General features: G+C 37.5%; 1 protein-coding gene across 1 annotated transcript in view; it reads right to left on the bottom strand.

The window, feature by feature from the left end:
• Positions 1-6: 6 nt before the first annotated feature.
• LCLAT1 (lysocardiolipin acyltransferase 1) overlaps positions 7-16874 on the bottom strand; it is a 102932-nt gene continuing 86064 nt past the window's right edge. The window contains exon 3 of the mRNA XM_012652399.1: positions 7-2242. Within this exon, the coding sequence (XP_012507853.1) occupies positions 1740-2242 (503 nt within the window). The 3' untranslated portion in view covers positions 7-1739. The remainder of the gene's footprint in view (positions 2243-16874) is intronic.

Here is a 16874-nt window from a genome sequence, read left to right as displayed (position 1 = left end):
AAGTTAAACAGCTAGGTTTGGAGCAGATGTGCATAATACTAATTAGTAGCTCCCAGAAGGATTAGAAACAGCTTTGGGGGAGCAGTTAAACACGGGTTGGTCCGTGTCAGCAGAGGCACCACCAGTTAATGCTCTTCCAATAAAAACGATGTGTCAACAGTGTTCAGCCTCAACAAGCACTTTCTCAAAGAATCTGCTCAGAAAGTTCAGCTCACGATGTGTTTACCTTTCATGGCAATGCAGGATTCAATTATTGGGTAGGTCACTGTCAAGCAAAAATGAGATGTAATTAAAGAGAAGGCATTCATGCCCACAGAGTACATCATGCAGTAAGTAGCTTTTGAGACTGGTTCAATGCAGAAGTAAAACTGACAGATTTGCTAACAGCTTAAGACTTTTAATTGCCTCATATTTTCTGCAGCTCTGACCAGCATCCCTACTACATGACAAAAAAAGGAGCACAAGGCTCCAATAGAGTGAAAACAAAAATGACATGTTTCTTTTGCATCAGAAAGAGATCAGTGTTGTTAGTTTGCTGGATTTTCCACTGACTCCAAATGACAGGAATATTTAGGCAATCGATCAAAAGTGGGTTTAAATATTATTATTGAAAGAGGAAGACTATGACTAAAAGAGATCCCTTGCTATCATTAAAAATGATTTATTTTTGTGTTTTCATTTTGGTTTTAAGAGCAAAATTTGTCAAGCCTACGGGGTTGAATAATTTAGGATAAAACATTACTTGCAAGTATTTCTGTTGTTTTAATGGCAGATGTTAGATATCCATGCACATGTAGAAAACACAACCTTCCTTTTTTGGTAAGTTATAAAAAAAAATATGGCTGCAATAACACAATGTTCTTCTAAGCGTTCCTTTAAAAAGAAGGAGTGACTTCATGTTATACCATTTTTATTTTTAATGCAGAAAAGCTACATCTGCCACCAAGTTGTAAGAAAACCAGCACTAAGCATGCAAGCCTGAGTATGAGTGAAGAACTTGAACTATATTAATTCCTATCTTTTAAAACTCAAATCAAAGTTTCAAAGTGGAGAGTCTGGGGTTGCTCCCTGAGACACGTCCAGGTCTTGTCTTCCACAAGATAAAAGGGCACAGGTGGTCTTCTGACATCTTGGTTAGCACAAGATTCTATGAATAATGAAGGGCTTCCTATCAAACTGATCAGCTAAAGAACAAGGGAGCTCCAGGTTCTGATCTTAAGGAAGGACGAGATGGTCTGATTGGCATAGGAAGCAGGGCACCAAGCGAAGGAGCCTGGGCACCACCTGCCTGGGCACCTGCAGGAACAGTGCCCACCTTGATAAGGTGACCTGGGCAGTCAAGTAACAGCACATGGTTTGAGCCAGTGCTCATGAATTCCAGATCTGCCTGTGGTCTAGGGAGTCTGTTAGAAAATAGGATTGGGCCTCTAAGAAAACCTTATGTGTTCCCTGTCTGCTGACAGCCTGATGATTGTTTAATAATATTCTGGCCCGAATATTCATATTCATAACAATCGCTCCCTGCTACATACACAATATCAAAATTACGTTCACAGATTTAAAAAAAAATTGTGTGTAGCAATATTTTTCCCACAAAATTAAGTGTAAAATATCTTTAACAAATAATGATGGTAGTAAGAAATATTTGACATAGTCATGCAAAAATGCATCTCAGTTTACAAAGGCTTAGAACATTTCCAAAATATCCCCTAGGTTCTTACATTGTGAACCTTATAACCTTACTTATTTTTCTTTGAATTTAAATATGGCTGTTTGTGTAAAAAACGGTAACATGCAAGTTCTATGATTTCCAGTCCACCAAATATTCTTTCCTGCAGCACGAAGATTACAATGGTGATTATAAAATACCATCGAACAAGACTATACAAATATATGAGTAGGCACATTGCAGGGCTGAAAAGGGTCCAGTACAGTATAGAGAGCAATTTGACCACAAAGACCCTGAGCTCTGACTTGCAAGGTGGAACCACACTCTGGCCAGTAAAGTAAAAATTCTTCTCCCCTTGATAGAAGGAACGCAGCCTCTCCTCTTTCTCTTCCCACCGCTTGTGGCACCAGAGCTGAAGGTCCTCCTTGGATGTGGGGAGGGTGTCTATTGGATATCGGTGCACATGAAAGTGGATTTCCATGGGGAAGTCTCCCTGGAGTAGGTGCTTCTCTGACTGAGGAATGTTGTGGGGATATGCCACAGTGATGTCATGGACAGCATCAAGGTTCTTACCTAGGTTTTGGAAAGATGAAAATATAGATTGAGTGATGATCAATTTGGGTGGTAATGTTGATTCACGCTGCAAGGCAGAACCAAAAACACCGAAAAACCAGGACAGAGTGAACCATGATGAACAAACAAGGGCTATAAATACTGGTGTTCCTGGGCACTTGGGTTAATATTTACCAGTTATTTTTAGTTTTATTTCCTGCTCGCTAATTACCACAAGACATTTAGAAAAAATTATCTTCATTCACAGAAACAGTAATCTGCCATTCCAGAACTAAATGGTTAAGTCAAATTTGAAATGAGAATTAAAGAGTACAGGACTAGCCCCTTTAACACCAACAGAATTCACTACTTTGATACCTCCTATTAATATACCCATCTCTCCAAATAAAAACACAAACTTCCTCACCTTTAACTCAGTGTTACTATGATAGCTACTGGAAAGAAAAATTCAGAATCAGACTTCAGTGTACAGGATTTTTTTTTTTTATTTTTAAAAACATATCAACTTGAACTGGAAGTGAGAGCCTGACCTGGTATACCATCATCCTTGGTAATTTAACTTGGAGGTTGTGTTTTCAGCAGTCACATGCCAGATGCTGGAGAAAGAGTCATGTAAAACACGGTCCCTAACCTCACACAAGATGTTCCCAACACAATCAGGGAGATAGGCATGCACAATGCTCTAAATATAATAGACCCACTGGGGAAACAGAAGGGGCTAGTAAAGGAGGGGCGGGAGGGGGTGGTGGCAGAGGGAATGTTGCAGCAAAGAGCACAGTGGGGATGGGGGCACTGAAAGTGGGCTGGAGGCATGTGGTACAGGCCCTCATGCTGTCACGCTTTAGAATTCAAACTCAGTTCTGTGGGTGGTAGAGACACATCTTAAATGGTGGAGAACCACTTAAGGATTTTAAACAGAAGGGACCCAACTATTTCATTTTAGCAAAGATTACCCTGGTGGCAGTGACAAGAACAGTTTGGAGAGGACCAGAGGCAGAAGAGGTAGGGAGAGTAATTTGATGGTTACTATAATATAGTAGGCAAGAAATGAAGAGGAGGTAGGGGCCAAAAGAAGGGACATGTCCAAAAAAGTTACGAGAAAGAACTCATGTGATACTACTGATCAACTGGATGCGGGAGACTGAGGAGCAAATCCGGGTTTCGGCTCAGGGTACTGCGTAGAGAGTAGACATGGAGGTAGAGAGTTACATCTGCAAGGACTGTGGGGATCACTTCATGGAACCCTGTTCACGGTGCCGAGAAGTTGGTGCTGCAGGGCACACAGTGTGTGGGTGCGAAGTCTCTGAATGTCGGTTTCTTGCATACTATGTTATCTTCAGTGAGAGACTTTTGATGAGGACTTTGATTCTTTATAGAACTCTATCATGCAGACAGACAAAATCAATCTGATGACAAGAATGAGAACAGAGTCTATGGGAGTGGGAATTGACTGGAAAGGAGCAAAAGGAATTTTCTGGATAGCAAATATTCTAGACTAAGGTATGGATTATAAGGTGCTTACATTTGTCAGAATCTCAAACTGTACATTTAAGCTGTGCATTTCACTTTATTTAAATTTTACCTCAATAGTAATAATAAAGACATGAAGTAACTCCCCCACTTTATCCCACAGTGTTTATCCTTTCCACTGAACTGATTAGGTTGTATTCACTTTCTAAAAATGATTCCTTATCAAGCTCATAGGCTTGTGAAGAAAAAAAAAATGATTCTTTAAGTCTGCTGTAAATGCTTGTCAGTCTCCATTACTCTGTGATTTATTTTAGGGTAAGGACCAGGTTTCAAACTGGTCTCATTAGGCAGGCCACCATGGCTCACGCCTATAGTCCCAGCACTTTGGGAGGCCAAGGCAGGAGGATCACTTGGGGCCAGGAGTTCGAGACCAGCCTGGGCAACATAGCGAGATCTGGTGTCTACAAAAAATTAAACAAAAAAATTTAGGGGGGTGGAGTGGTGTGTGCCTATAGTCCCAGGTATTCAGGAGGGTGAGGCAGGAAGATCGCTTAAGCCCAGGAGTTCCAGGTTACAGTGAGCTATGATGGCGCCACTGCACTCTAGCCTGGGTGACAGGGCGAGACCCTGTTTCAATCAATCAATCAATCAACAAAAAATTAAAAAAAAAAACACACAAATTGGTTTCATAAACTGGTTTCATAGCTGTCTTGTAAAGTAACCAGCATTTAAGAAGAGCTATATTATAAAAAATGAAAATGCCTCCATGAACAGGCTTAGATTCAAAACTGGAGGGAACCCTTCCAGAATACTGTCTATTATTTATATGGGGGTAGAAGAGGTACAAATAAAAGGCTCGTGGAAGGGATCTTCAGTGGAGCTGTATCTTAAGAAAGACTAGGCCAGACCTGCTTGGATCCAAAGGAGAGAAGTGGCCCAGTGTTCAGAAGCCACAGGGAAAAGCTTTGTGACAGAGCTGTCAGGAGGTAATACAGTCACCATTTGAGAGGGGTTTGGTTGACCACTTGCATGGTAGTGGGAATTTACATGCCAAATGTGGACTGTCTGATCAAGCATACAAAAAGAAGACCCACTCTTTCACTGATAAACTGAGCATGATACATCTCCTAAGATGGTAATAAGTCTTACCTGTTAATTCACTTGCATTAAAAATCATGCAATCTTTTGTCTATTTAGCATTAATCACTACTATCCTACTTCACAAGAGATGACTTTTCCTTGACTAGACAGTGCAAACTAAGTTTAATATTTTAGAGCACCCTCCATCTGCAAACTCGAGAGCCCATCAATTCTACCTGCCAACCACAACCACAACTCTTGTTCCAGCTGCCTTACCTCAATGCCATCTACTCTTCTCCCACTTTCCCTCATGATGGAGAAGATAAGATGGCTTTACCTCCTGTCACTTGTCATGCCAATTAGCCTAATCTGGACTTATACTCACATTTCATTTACTTTCAGAGCTCCTCTGCAATCACTATTTCTGCTTCCACCTTCTGCCAAAACCCTTCTGAACCAGGGTTTTTGGTCTGCATCAACGTCACCATTCACCACAGCCCTGGCCAATCTCCCTTCCCCACGGAGCACCTACTATCTTCCTACTCAGTCAGTGGACACCAGTCTCACATTTCATCTTAAACCTATGAATGGTGTATTCATATGTCCCAGCCTTTCTCTTACAGGTGGTCCCTGATGTTTATTGAGCAAATATAGTCATGGACTTTCACAAATTGGTGTCAAAATGTTAAGAAAAGTTTAGTAGTAGTAGTGGTGGTAAGAAACTAACTGCCTTTGCTTTTCTTCCTACCTCTTGACAACCTGTAGTAAGAGTGTGTGCATGTGTGTCCCACATGTGTTTGTGGGATAGTAATGTTCAGTATTCATAGTAAGTTTTGAAACAATGATGGTACCACCGACAGCAATTTTCCTAAGTGAAGCATACTAGATTCACTGCAGTGCAGAGCCTGGAGGGCTGTGGGAGCAGCCTGCCTGGGCTCTGAAGTTGGCTCTGCATCTTACCAAGTCACTCTATCTCTCCGTGGCTTGCTTAGTTCCTGTGTCTGTAAATTACCTCATAGGGTTGTTACAAGGATTAAATGAAATTATATATATATATATGCATAATAAAATAAGATCTGATATGTAGTAACTGCTCAAAATGTGTGAGGTATTTTTTAGTACTGGATCATAATGTTAACATGTTAGGCTCTAAACTTTCTAACTTTAGCGCCTATAGTCCACTGATACCAGCCTGGTATCTGTGGGGAAAGAACTGCGCTTGGACACCTGCTCTATACCACTGTCCACAGCACTATTCCTCTGGGCACTGAATTTAACCTTTCTACTCAACACAGATACTCAAACTATTGTTTCACAAAATTGCCAAAAATATTTCTTCTGCCTCAAATACACAACCTTTTCCCATGGACTATTTTATCTCAACTCCCTTCAATGTCCAACTCAAATGCCAAGGGTTCTAAGAAGAGTCTTCAAGTACCACGGCCAAGAGTGGTCTTAACCCTCTGTGAATGCTTAAAGCACGTGCACTGATGCGCTTATCTGGATCCTCATTTGCCACTGTGTACTATTACTAGGAGCTCAAGTGTCTTAAGGGCAAGGACCATGCCTTGGTCTCTTTAGAACCTTAGAACCTAGCACAGTGCCCTGTACTAAGAGGCTCCAGAAATGTGTATTTGACCAGTATTTTGCTGGTACTATCTTCTCAGCTAAAAATATGGGAGATATTATAATGCTTTCTACATTGGGTTGCGTTAACAATTTAGTGAGCTAATGTACATGAACTCTTTGCACAGTACTTGGCACACAGTAAGTTCTTCAATGTTAGCATCTACTACAACTTCTGTAATTCAGTTAATGAGACTGACTTGCTCCATGGTATATTTTTCCACATGGGTTCTATGAATTCTTGGTTCTGAAAGAATTACAACAATCTCAGGGTAGAGGGGGTTCACCTTACAGAAAGGCAATATTCTGTAAGTTTCTTATAAATTGTTTGTTTGAATTTTGGAAGGATATAACTCAACATAATTAAAATACTATCTGTTTATATTATTGACAAGTAAGGAAGCAACACTGTAACATCAGAAACTATAAATACAAAGTGAAGAGGGAACTGGTGGTGGGGAGAAGAAAGATAGCTCTGACACTCATTTCCCTGAGCTGTGCTGGCAGCCTAAGCTTTTCTTAAGCAACAGAGACACTCAGAGATGTGTTAACTTCAAAGAAAGAGAGGAGGAAACTGAGAAACGCTTTCATATTTGGAGAAACCTTTGACTGTCTTGATAATTTTAAAGCTTAATATTAAGTAAATAAAGGTCTCCAGGTAACACAAAGCCACCTATAACTCTGTACTGCTTAAGCAGAAGAGCCAAATTCTATGCAGGTATAAGAGCTTACTTCTCACCTCACCCTATCAAGACCTCTCGGCCCCATGGCTTCTAGCCCAGGGGAGCCAGTACCCCCAGGCAAGTAAGCTTCCTCCTGCAGGGAACAGGTGAAGAGGCTACCATGGCTTGTGGGGTTGGTTCATATATGGTAAGTGACAAAAATGAAATGGACAGTCAAAAGTTGAGATGTACCTTTATTTCATTAACCAATTTACAATAGGGCTAAAATAAAATAATACATATTAAGAAAAAAAAAGTTCCTGCAATAACAAAGGATTTATACTGCCTTTAAGTCTTTTGGTATGAAAACAACAGACTTTTAAATATGCAAATTAAGATGAATGCCATCAGTAAAAGCCATTTTTATAAGATCTCATTGCTTTGTAGATGGTTTAAATTATAATGCAAATCTAGTTGCTATCTATCCACTTGTCATCTGCCTATATGGGGTTTAGAAAATGGATTTGTTCTGTTTCAGATACTGTGTCTACTAGAAAGTTTCATACTTAGTATTATTTTATAAAGCTAGCACTCTGTTAGGACAACCACATTCACTTGGGCCCACAGTCTTTTTTTTACACCCTGCAAGAGCAAAGCACTTGTTTAATATTTTAAATTTTAGTCTCAGATGAAGAAGAACTGAAAGAAGCTCAGATTGAGAACTAAAAGAAGCTTTTGTAGTTTCTAAATGAATGTTAGAGTGAAGAAATCTTGGTTTGCCCATGCCTGCTAAAGCATCAGACCCAATTATACAGTTCAATGCTAGAATAACACAAATTTTATTTTTAACCCAGTGATCTTTAATAGAGCTCATAACAACTGAAATTTTTCTTTTCTTTCCCCATCTCATAATCAAGTATAAATAGAATATACAAACATGATTTATTTTGGATTAGTTTTTAACACTTAAAAAATTAAAATACAAATCTATTTCTATTTGCCAGATCTAAGTCCATACATCTAACTATATATTATTAAGTTTTAAATAAAATAGCTTGTCATCTAAGATGCATTTGTGTTAAAAGAAAAGTGCTGAGGCTGCTGAGTTTGTTCATTGTTTTTCAGATTTTAAAAAAATTAGCCCAAGAGGATAAAAGTTGGATTTCGTAACTAAGCAATCATTCACTGTGCCATTTCCACACTGACATGTACTAGTACATGGCTAGTAATAAAGCTTGATAAATTTGCACTGGTCAGTTTACCTTGAAGAACAATCTTGAATGGAGTCATTCTGATATATTTAGACTAAAAATACCCATAAGTAAGACATCTTTCAGCTTCAAAACAAAAAGGTATTCATGAACCATTTAAAACCAACTGATATTAAGGCTCAAAAAATACCATTTTCTTTGTTAGAGAAAATACCATTGTTTCCTATTAGGAGCATTATTGATTTCTCAACGTAAGCTGAATACTTACGGAACAAAAGGTGGAGTCAGGTGGCTCCCAGTCCTGCCTCTTATCAACTCTATAACCTTGGCATGTTCACTGCAAGCCTTGTCTATAAATGTAGACAACAGTCCCTGCCTTATAGGGTTGTGTGAAGATTAAACTGAGACATGGGCTGTAAAGTGCTTGGAGAAGTGCCTGGCACATAGTATATGCTCAGATTCTTGTTGTATAGTCATTATTATCCTCAAGGTAGAACAATCACCTTTAGCACTTGAAGTGGCTTTAGGTTAGGCTGCTACCCTTTGCCTTCCTTCTTTCTCTAGACTTCCTCATCGTTTGGGAGACACCAAGCCTGTTTGTAGGGCTCTAACATCAAATCCACTCCTCTCTCACGGTATAGAAGCAAAGCTGTTTAGAGGACTGACTGACTCCGGCTCAGGGGATGGGCCCTAATTTATCTCCTAGTGCATATTCCTCTCCAGCCCTACTAACTCATTTCTTAGACCTTTTAAGCTAGGCAGACATAAAATCCTCCCATGGTATTTAGAATTATAATTACAAGCTGATGATCTGTGCTCTAGGATCACTGGCCACTTGCCCCATCTTGGTTTTTTCTTTTTCTTTCTTTTTTTTTTTTTTTTGGTAAATCAAAGGCAGTACTCGATCTTTTTCTGAGGGAAAACTGTATTGGGCTTAAAAATCAACCTTCTCCTGAAAAGGTGGAACTAAAAATGATATCCCTATGAACAAGCTTGCTTATCCAACCTGGATTTGGTTCTTTACAGTTTCAGAGACATATTTTCACATTTCTATCCTAAATCTGTTGAGCTTTTGTGTTTTGTATAAAAGATGAATCTTTTCAGTGCTGAATATCTCTCTTTCAATGAACATTGGTTCTCTGGATCTTCAAAACAAGTTTGATTTTCCAGATAGAATGAAAATGTTGATATGTTCCAAAATTTGACAACATTGGTACATTAATAGATAATCAAAGGCAAGATATGAATAATAGTATATATTTGCTGAGACCATGGTTTGAAAATAAGCAATGTGAAATTTAAATCACAGTTCTCAGAACTCTTAGAAATACAAAATGAATAACCCCAAGTGTCCAGTTATTAACAGTACTAATCTACTATACCTTTATTTCATTGACAATTCCTAAAATTTAAAACTACAGGAAGTCTAGGCTGAGTCAATGTTAACTTCAAGATTTTTCAGTGAAAAGGTCTGAAGTTTGTAAGGAGTATTTTTGATACATATATTAAAAAGATAATGATGGGAACAGTATCTCACTTATCAACATTAAATGTACACATTAAACGTAAAGAGTGATAGAATGGATGAAAACATAATCTAAATATCTGCTGTCTCCAAGAAACCCATTTAACTTGTAAAGAGTCTCATAGACTCAAGGTAAAGGGGTGGAGAAAAATATTCCATACAAATGGAAACCAAAAGTGAGCAGGAATAGCTATTCTTATATCAGATAAAACAGACTTTAAATCCCTAACAGGAAAAAAAAAAAGACAAAGATGGTCATTATATAATGGTAAAGGGATCCATTCGACAAGAAGATATAACAATCCTAAATATATATGCACCTAATATCAGAGCTTTCAGATTTATAAAACAAATACTACTAGACCTAAGAAATGAAATAAACAACAGCATAATCACAGTGGGGGCCTTGAACATCCTACTGACAGAACTAGACAGATCATTGAGGCAGAAAATCAACAAAGCAGCAATGAACTAAAACAGGTCTCTAAAACAAATGGACCTAACAGACATTAACAGAACATTCTACCCAAAAACTACAGAATACATATTCTTCTCATCAGCACATGGAACATTTTCCAAGACCGACCATATGTTAGGCCACAAAACAAGTTTCAGCAAATTTTAAAAACTCATAATCATACCACATATCTTCTCAGATTCCAGTGGAATAAAACTAGAAATCAATTCCAAGAGGAATTCTCAAAACTAAACGAATACATGGAAATTAAACAACCTGTTGCTGAATGATCTTTGGGTCTATAATAAAATCAAGATGGAAATCAAAAAATTTTTTGAATTGAATGACAATGGAGACAACATGCTACCAAAATCTCTGGGATACAGCAAAAACAGTGCTAAGGGGAAGTTTATAGCACTAAATGCCTACATCAAAAAGACAAAAAGATCACAAATTAATAACCTAATGTCACACCTTAGGGAAATAGAAAAATAAAAACCAAACCCAAAGCTAGCAGAAGACAAGAACTAACAAATATCAGAGCAGAATTAAACAAAACTGAAACCAAAAAAGCAATCCAAAGGATCAATGAAAATTTGGTTCTTTGAAAAGATAAAAAAATTTGATAGATCACCAGCTAGATTAACCAAGAAGAGAGGATTCAAATAAATTCAATCAGAAATGAAAAACGAGACATTAAAACTGATGCCACAAAAATACAAAAGATTATCCGAGACTACTATGAAAACCTCTAAGCACACAAACTAGAAAATCTACAGGAAATGGACACATTTTTAGAAGCACACAACCTTTCAAGCTTGAATCAGGAAGAAACAGAAATACTGAACAGATGAATAACAAGTAGTGAGACTGAATCAGTAATAAAAAATCTCCCAACAACAAAAAAGCTCAGGACCAGATGGAGTCACAGCTGAATTCTACAAGACTTCCAAACGTGATTCACCACATAAACAGAATTAAAAACAAAAACCATATGATCATCTCAATAGATGCAGAAAAAGCATTTGAAAAAATCCAGCACCCCTTCATAATAATCCTTAAAAACTAGGCATAGAAGGAACAGACCTAAAAATAATAAAAGCAATATATGACAAACCCAGAGCTGATATCATACTGAATTACAAAATTGAAAGTATTCCCCCCAAGAACTGAAACAAGACAAGGGTGCCTATTTTCACCACTTCTATTCAATATAGTACTGGAAGTCCTAGCCAGAGGAATCAGGCAAGAGAAAGAAATAAAGGCCATCCAAATCAGAAAAGAGGATGTCATACTATCCCTGTTTGCCAATGATATGATCTTACATCTTGAAAACCCTAAAGACTCCTCCAAAAGACTCCTTGAATTGATAAATGAATTCAGTAAAGTCTCAGGTTATAAAATTAAGGTACACCAATAACAGCCAAGCTGAGAATCAAATCAAGAACTCAATACTATTTACAATAACTGTAAAAGATAAAATACCTAGGAATATACTTAACCAAGGAGGTGAAAGATCTCTACAAGGAAAACTACAAAACACTGATGAAAAAAATTGCTGATGACACAAACAAATGGAAAAACATCCCATGCTCACGGATTGGAAGAATCAATATTGTTAAAATGTCCATACTGCCCAAAGTGATTTACAGATTCAGTGCAATTTCCATCAAAATACTAATATCATTATTGACAGAATTAGAAAAAACAATCCTAAGTTTCATATGAAATCAAAAAAGACAAAGCAATCCAAACAGACAAAGCAATCCTAAGTGAAAAGAACAAATCTGGAGGCATCACAATATCCAACTTCAAATTATACTACAAGGCTATCGTAACCAAAATAGCATGGTATTGGTACAAAAGTCGACACACAGATCAATGGAACAGAATAGAGAATGCAGAAATAAAACCATATACTACACTGGGGATGCCGTTCAATAAATGGTGTTGGGATAATTAAAGAGCCATATGCAGAAAAATCAAACTGGATTCCTATCTGTCACCATACACAAAAATGAACTCAAGATTGATTAAAGACTTATATATAAGACCTGACACCATAAAAATTATAGAAGAATACTTAGGAAAAATTCTCTTGGACATTGGCTTAGGCAAAGAATTTATGACTAACAGACCCCAAAAGCAAATATAACAAAACCAAAAATAAATAAATTGGGCTTAATTAAAGTTTCTACACAGCAAAAGAAATAATCAACAGAGTAAACAGATAATCTACAGAATGGGGGAAAATATTAACAAACTATACATCTGAGAAAGGACTAATTTCTATTTAGAATCTATAAGGTAAACAAATCAGCAAGAAAAAACAACCACATTAAAAAGTGGGCAAAAGGTATGAATAGACATTTTCCAAAAGATGATATACAAATGGCCAAAAACATGTAAGAAAAAATGCTCAACATCACTAATCATCAGGGAAATGCAAATTAAAACCACAATGAAATACCACCTTACCCCTGCCAGAATGGTCATTATTAAAAAGACAAAAAAAAAAATGGTGCCAATGTGGTGAAAAGGCATATACACTGAAATTAATGAAAATTAGTACAACCACTATGGAAAACAGTATGGAGAGTCCTCAAAGAACTAAAAGTAGACCTACCATTCAATCCAGCAATACCACTACTGGGTTATCTACTTAAAGGAAAAAAAGTCATTATATCAAAAAGACATATGCACTTGTATGTTTACCACAGCATAATTCATAATTGCACAGATATGGAATCAACCTAAGTGCCCATCAACTAATGAATGGATAAAGAAAATATGGTATATACGCCATGAAATACTACTCAGCTATAAAAAAGAATGAGATAACGTCTTTTGCAGCAACTTGGATGGAATAGGAAGCCATAATCCTAAGTGCAGTATCTCAGGAATGGAAAAACAGATACCACATGTACTCACTATGTAAGTGGGAGCTAAACGAAGGGTACACATGGTCATACAGAGTGGTTTAATGGACTTTGGAGACTCAGAAATGGGGAAGGTAGGAGGGGAGTGAGGGATCAAAAGTTACCTATTGGGTACCATACAAGCTATAGATTATATATGTTCATATGTATTACATATAATACTAAAGATTTGCTTCATAAAAATTTGCATTCAATTTAATTACATTCAATTAAAAATGTCAAATATCATTAAATTTAGCCTATTTTCAGTAGAAATGCAAACTATTATACTTTTGCTGTGTAAGAGGGACAAAGGACAAAGGTGCTAATTATAAAGGCAGATCAGCCTAGCAGCTACACTCACATGCCATGTCCACTCCAGAGATTTTAGTACATAAAATAAAAAAAAAAAAAAAAGAGAATAGCAATGAATAAAAACAACATAATGTGCTATGAAGGGTAAGAGCCAAGTATACTAGTTCCAAATTGTTTTCATTCCCAGGACCTATTAAACATAACTGCTACTTAAGCCTTGTGCATGTATGGATTGTGTTATTGATGACATGAACATTTTCAGTCTTTTCTTTCAAAAATTCATTGCTTTCTTTGTTTTTGCTATTTCTGCAAGACATTAAAAGTTCAATGTGAAAACGAGCAGTAACAAAGTATATTTTATCTTACTGTTGGTCTCAACAAATTTGTTTAGACGTAACCAAAATCCCTGCACACAAATCAATAACAGATTAAACGATTATAAGTGTTAGCAAATGTATTAATTTACTAATTTGCTGGTCTTGGAAATAAATGAAACCAGAGAAAGCACAATTATTATAGTCTCTATGCTCTGATGTTAGGATTGAAGATGATTAATGATGCACTTGGACATTATCATGTATTGAGTGCCTATGATGTGCCAGGCATTATTCATTCAACAAGTTATCTTCTATAGAGTACTTACTCACTGTGCCAGAGACAGCTCGTAGTCATTTGGGGCACATTGGTGAACAAAAGAAATAGATTCCTGCCCTTGTGTAGCTTATCAGTGCATATGGCCACTTTTAAATGTCATAACAACCCTTGAGATATTATCGCTCTTTTATAGTTGCAAAACTGAGATACAGAGAAGCCAAGTCACTTGCCAAAGATCACAGTATGTTAGCTGTCAGTTTTGTCTGACTCTACAGCCTTTCCATTATGTTCTCTACTTTTTAAAAACTGCATATTAAGAACAGGCGTTACTGACTGACCTGGTTTTGTACCCCAGGCATAGTGACCGTGAGCCAAGTTACTTAATCTCCCTGGGCCTCAGGCTCCTCATCTGCAAAATGCTTCTCTTGGAGGGCTAGGAAAAAAAGGTATTTGTCATCCTGTTTGTAAAGGTAGTCTATTATATTTAGCAAGGAAGTCAATTCTGTACAAATGAAAGACAGTTTTTATTCAGGTTTCTCTTAATTTGCACTACATTATTTTCATCTTTAAGTACATCATGTACATGTTCCAATTAATGTTTTGCTACAGTTTCACAGAAAGTATAAATTGGAGCTTATGTAAATTTCCGTTATCCACTCCTGGGCAAATCTTAATTGACTGGTCCACAAAGCAGAAGCCAGGCCCTACCATCCACTTTGCAGCAGCTACAGAAACTACAGCAGACTGCCTAAAGTATAATCTTGTAAGGCTAGAAGATATATGGTAATAACAATATAGCTTAAACCTACAAAATTATGTCCCAAACCAAAGCCTAATGTTACCATTCTCCCTACCATCCTTACTGCGTATGTGATTTTGATGAGTTCTTTGCAATTTCATTCTTTTCTCCATTGAGAGGAAAAGTAAATTTGGCTGAGGATGGGCTATTAATGAGGTTTGGAGGGGCAAGTTGTTGTCTTCAGGAGTAACACAGCTAGAGAATAGAAGGTGAATGTCTCTGGTTGCAGATGACATTTTGTCCTTCCTGTGGCCCTGGGCTCTGTCTGCATTGGGAGCCATGCTGGTCTCAGGACAGCTGCCAAATGGCCTTAGGCTTGTGTCACACCTCCTGGCCTAGACTTCTCAAATGACTTAAAAATTAAGTTGCCTTGTTTTTGTTTTTATTTTTGAGACAGGGTCTTACTCTGTTTCCCCAGCTACAGTACAGTGACATCAACATAGTTCAACGCAACCTCAAACTGCTGGGTTCAAGCGACCCTCCTAATTCAGCCTTCCAAGTAGCTGGGACTACAGGCGCACACCACCACACCCAGCTAATTTTTTCTATTTGTGGTAGAGATGGGGTCTCGCTCTTGCTCAGGCTGGTCCAAACAAGTTGCCTTGTTTTTAGTCACTCATAAATCAGAACTTCCATTCAGTAAGCTTGGCCTCAGCCTGACTGAGGATCTTACTAAAACAAGATTTTCTTGATAAATCAGGACCGATTCAACCACAGTTGTGTACATTCTAAAGTAGGGACTTATTAATCCCAAAGACCCTCTGGTTGGTGGAAGACATGTGGGAGATATTTCTGAGCAGGACTAAGACTATTCTGAAGATTTTGTTTCCCACTTCTTCCCTCCACTATCACCTGCTCTCCTAAGAATCAACCAAATTAAATAAACTACCAAGGAATACTTTTCATTGCCTTTGTACTTGGTAGTAGAAATGGTCATAATTCACTCTTCCTTTATCTTTCTACTTACCTTACAGGACTCAATTAAATGGAGAGAGCTGGTAGTGGTGGTTAAAGAATATGGATCAATACAGGGAATATTCAAAACTTCAAACAACAAACTCTTAAATGTAGGTCTCCTACATGTCCAGTTCTTCATTTGTGCAAAGGCTGCTACTACGGGGATGAAGGGATAATTTGATGGAACTGTTACTTTTCTACTGAGAAAATAAAGAATCAGGTTATGTGTAGTTTAACTGAAGGACAAATCTCAGGTTCTGCCAAGATGGCAAAAGAACAGTAGGCTCTATTCTTAATAATAGAGTACTTGGGGTGTCTTTTGGAGTTAAAAAAGCGAAAAAGGAAATGGGTTTCATGTAATTCAGAAAGGTATGTTTGAAAGAACAGAGCAGACATACTGATAACAATACCATACCATTTTGAAACTTCTGGACAAAATGAGTTACATTTTCCTGCTTTTTCTTTTCCTTCCCATCTCTTCTTTCCTTCCTTAATTTATGTCATACACAGACATTAACACTGCATCAAACTGGAAACGGACCCAAGTACTCTGAGCCTTTTAAAATGATTGGAACATCACAGAGGTGGCAATCTGTACTTCTAGGCTTACAATTCCTGGTTGTGAATAGTTGTAGCTTACCATATGCTCTTTGAGGCGGAAAACTCCTGCTGTTGTTGTTTCTTTTTCTTTTTTTTTTCTTTTTGCATTCTGAGGAGTCTAGAATCAATTGCTGACACAAAGGAAGGAACATTACATAACAGTGCTCTTTTTGTGTATTTTATTCCTGTCTTACACAAGAAAGGAAAGACTACTTTAAGTATTTCACAAACTGCACCAACTACAAATTCCTCAGTGTTGATAAATTTCTCAAAGCAAAATTTCCCCAAAGCAGCAATGGTTGGGGAGGAGGGGATTTGAGGTGTGTTAAGGGTGAATTTATTTTCTAATAAACCATTGAGTTTTATCAGAAAGTAGAGGTCAGAGCTGATAATCTAGCCCAACTTTTTACTAAATAAC

This window comes from Propithecus coquereli, unplaced genomic scaffold, assembly GCF_000956105.1.
Source record: "Propithecus coquereli isolate 6110/MARCELLA unplaced genomic scaffold, Pcoq_1.0 Scaffold39, whole genome shotgun sequence".
NCBI lineage: Eukaryota > Metazoa > Chordata > Mammalia > Primates > Indriidae > Propithecus > Propithecus coquereli.
Note: the sequence above shows the minus strand (reverse complement) of the source record. Positions and strands in the feature narration are given on the sequence as shown.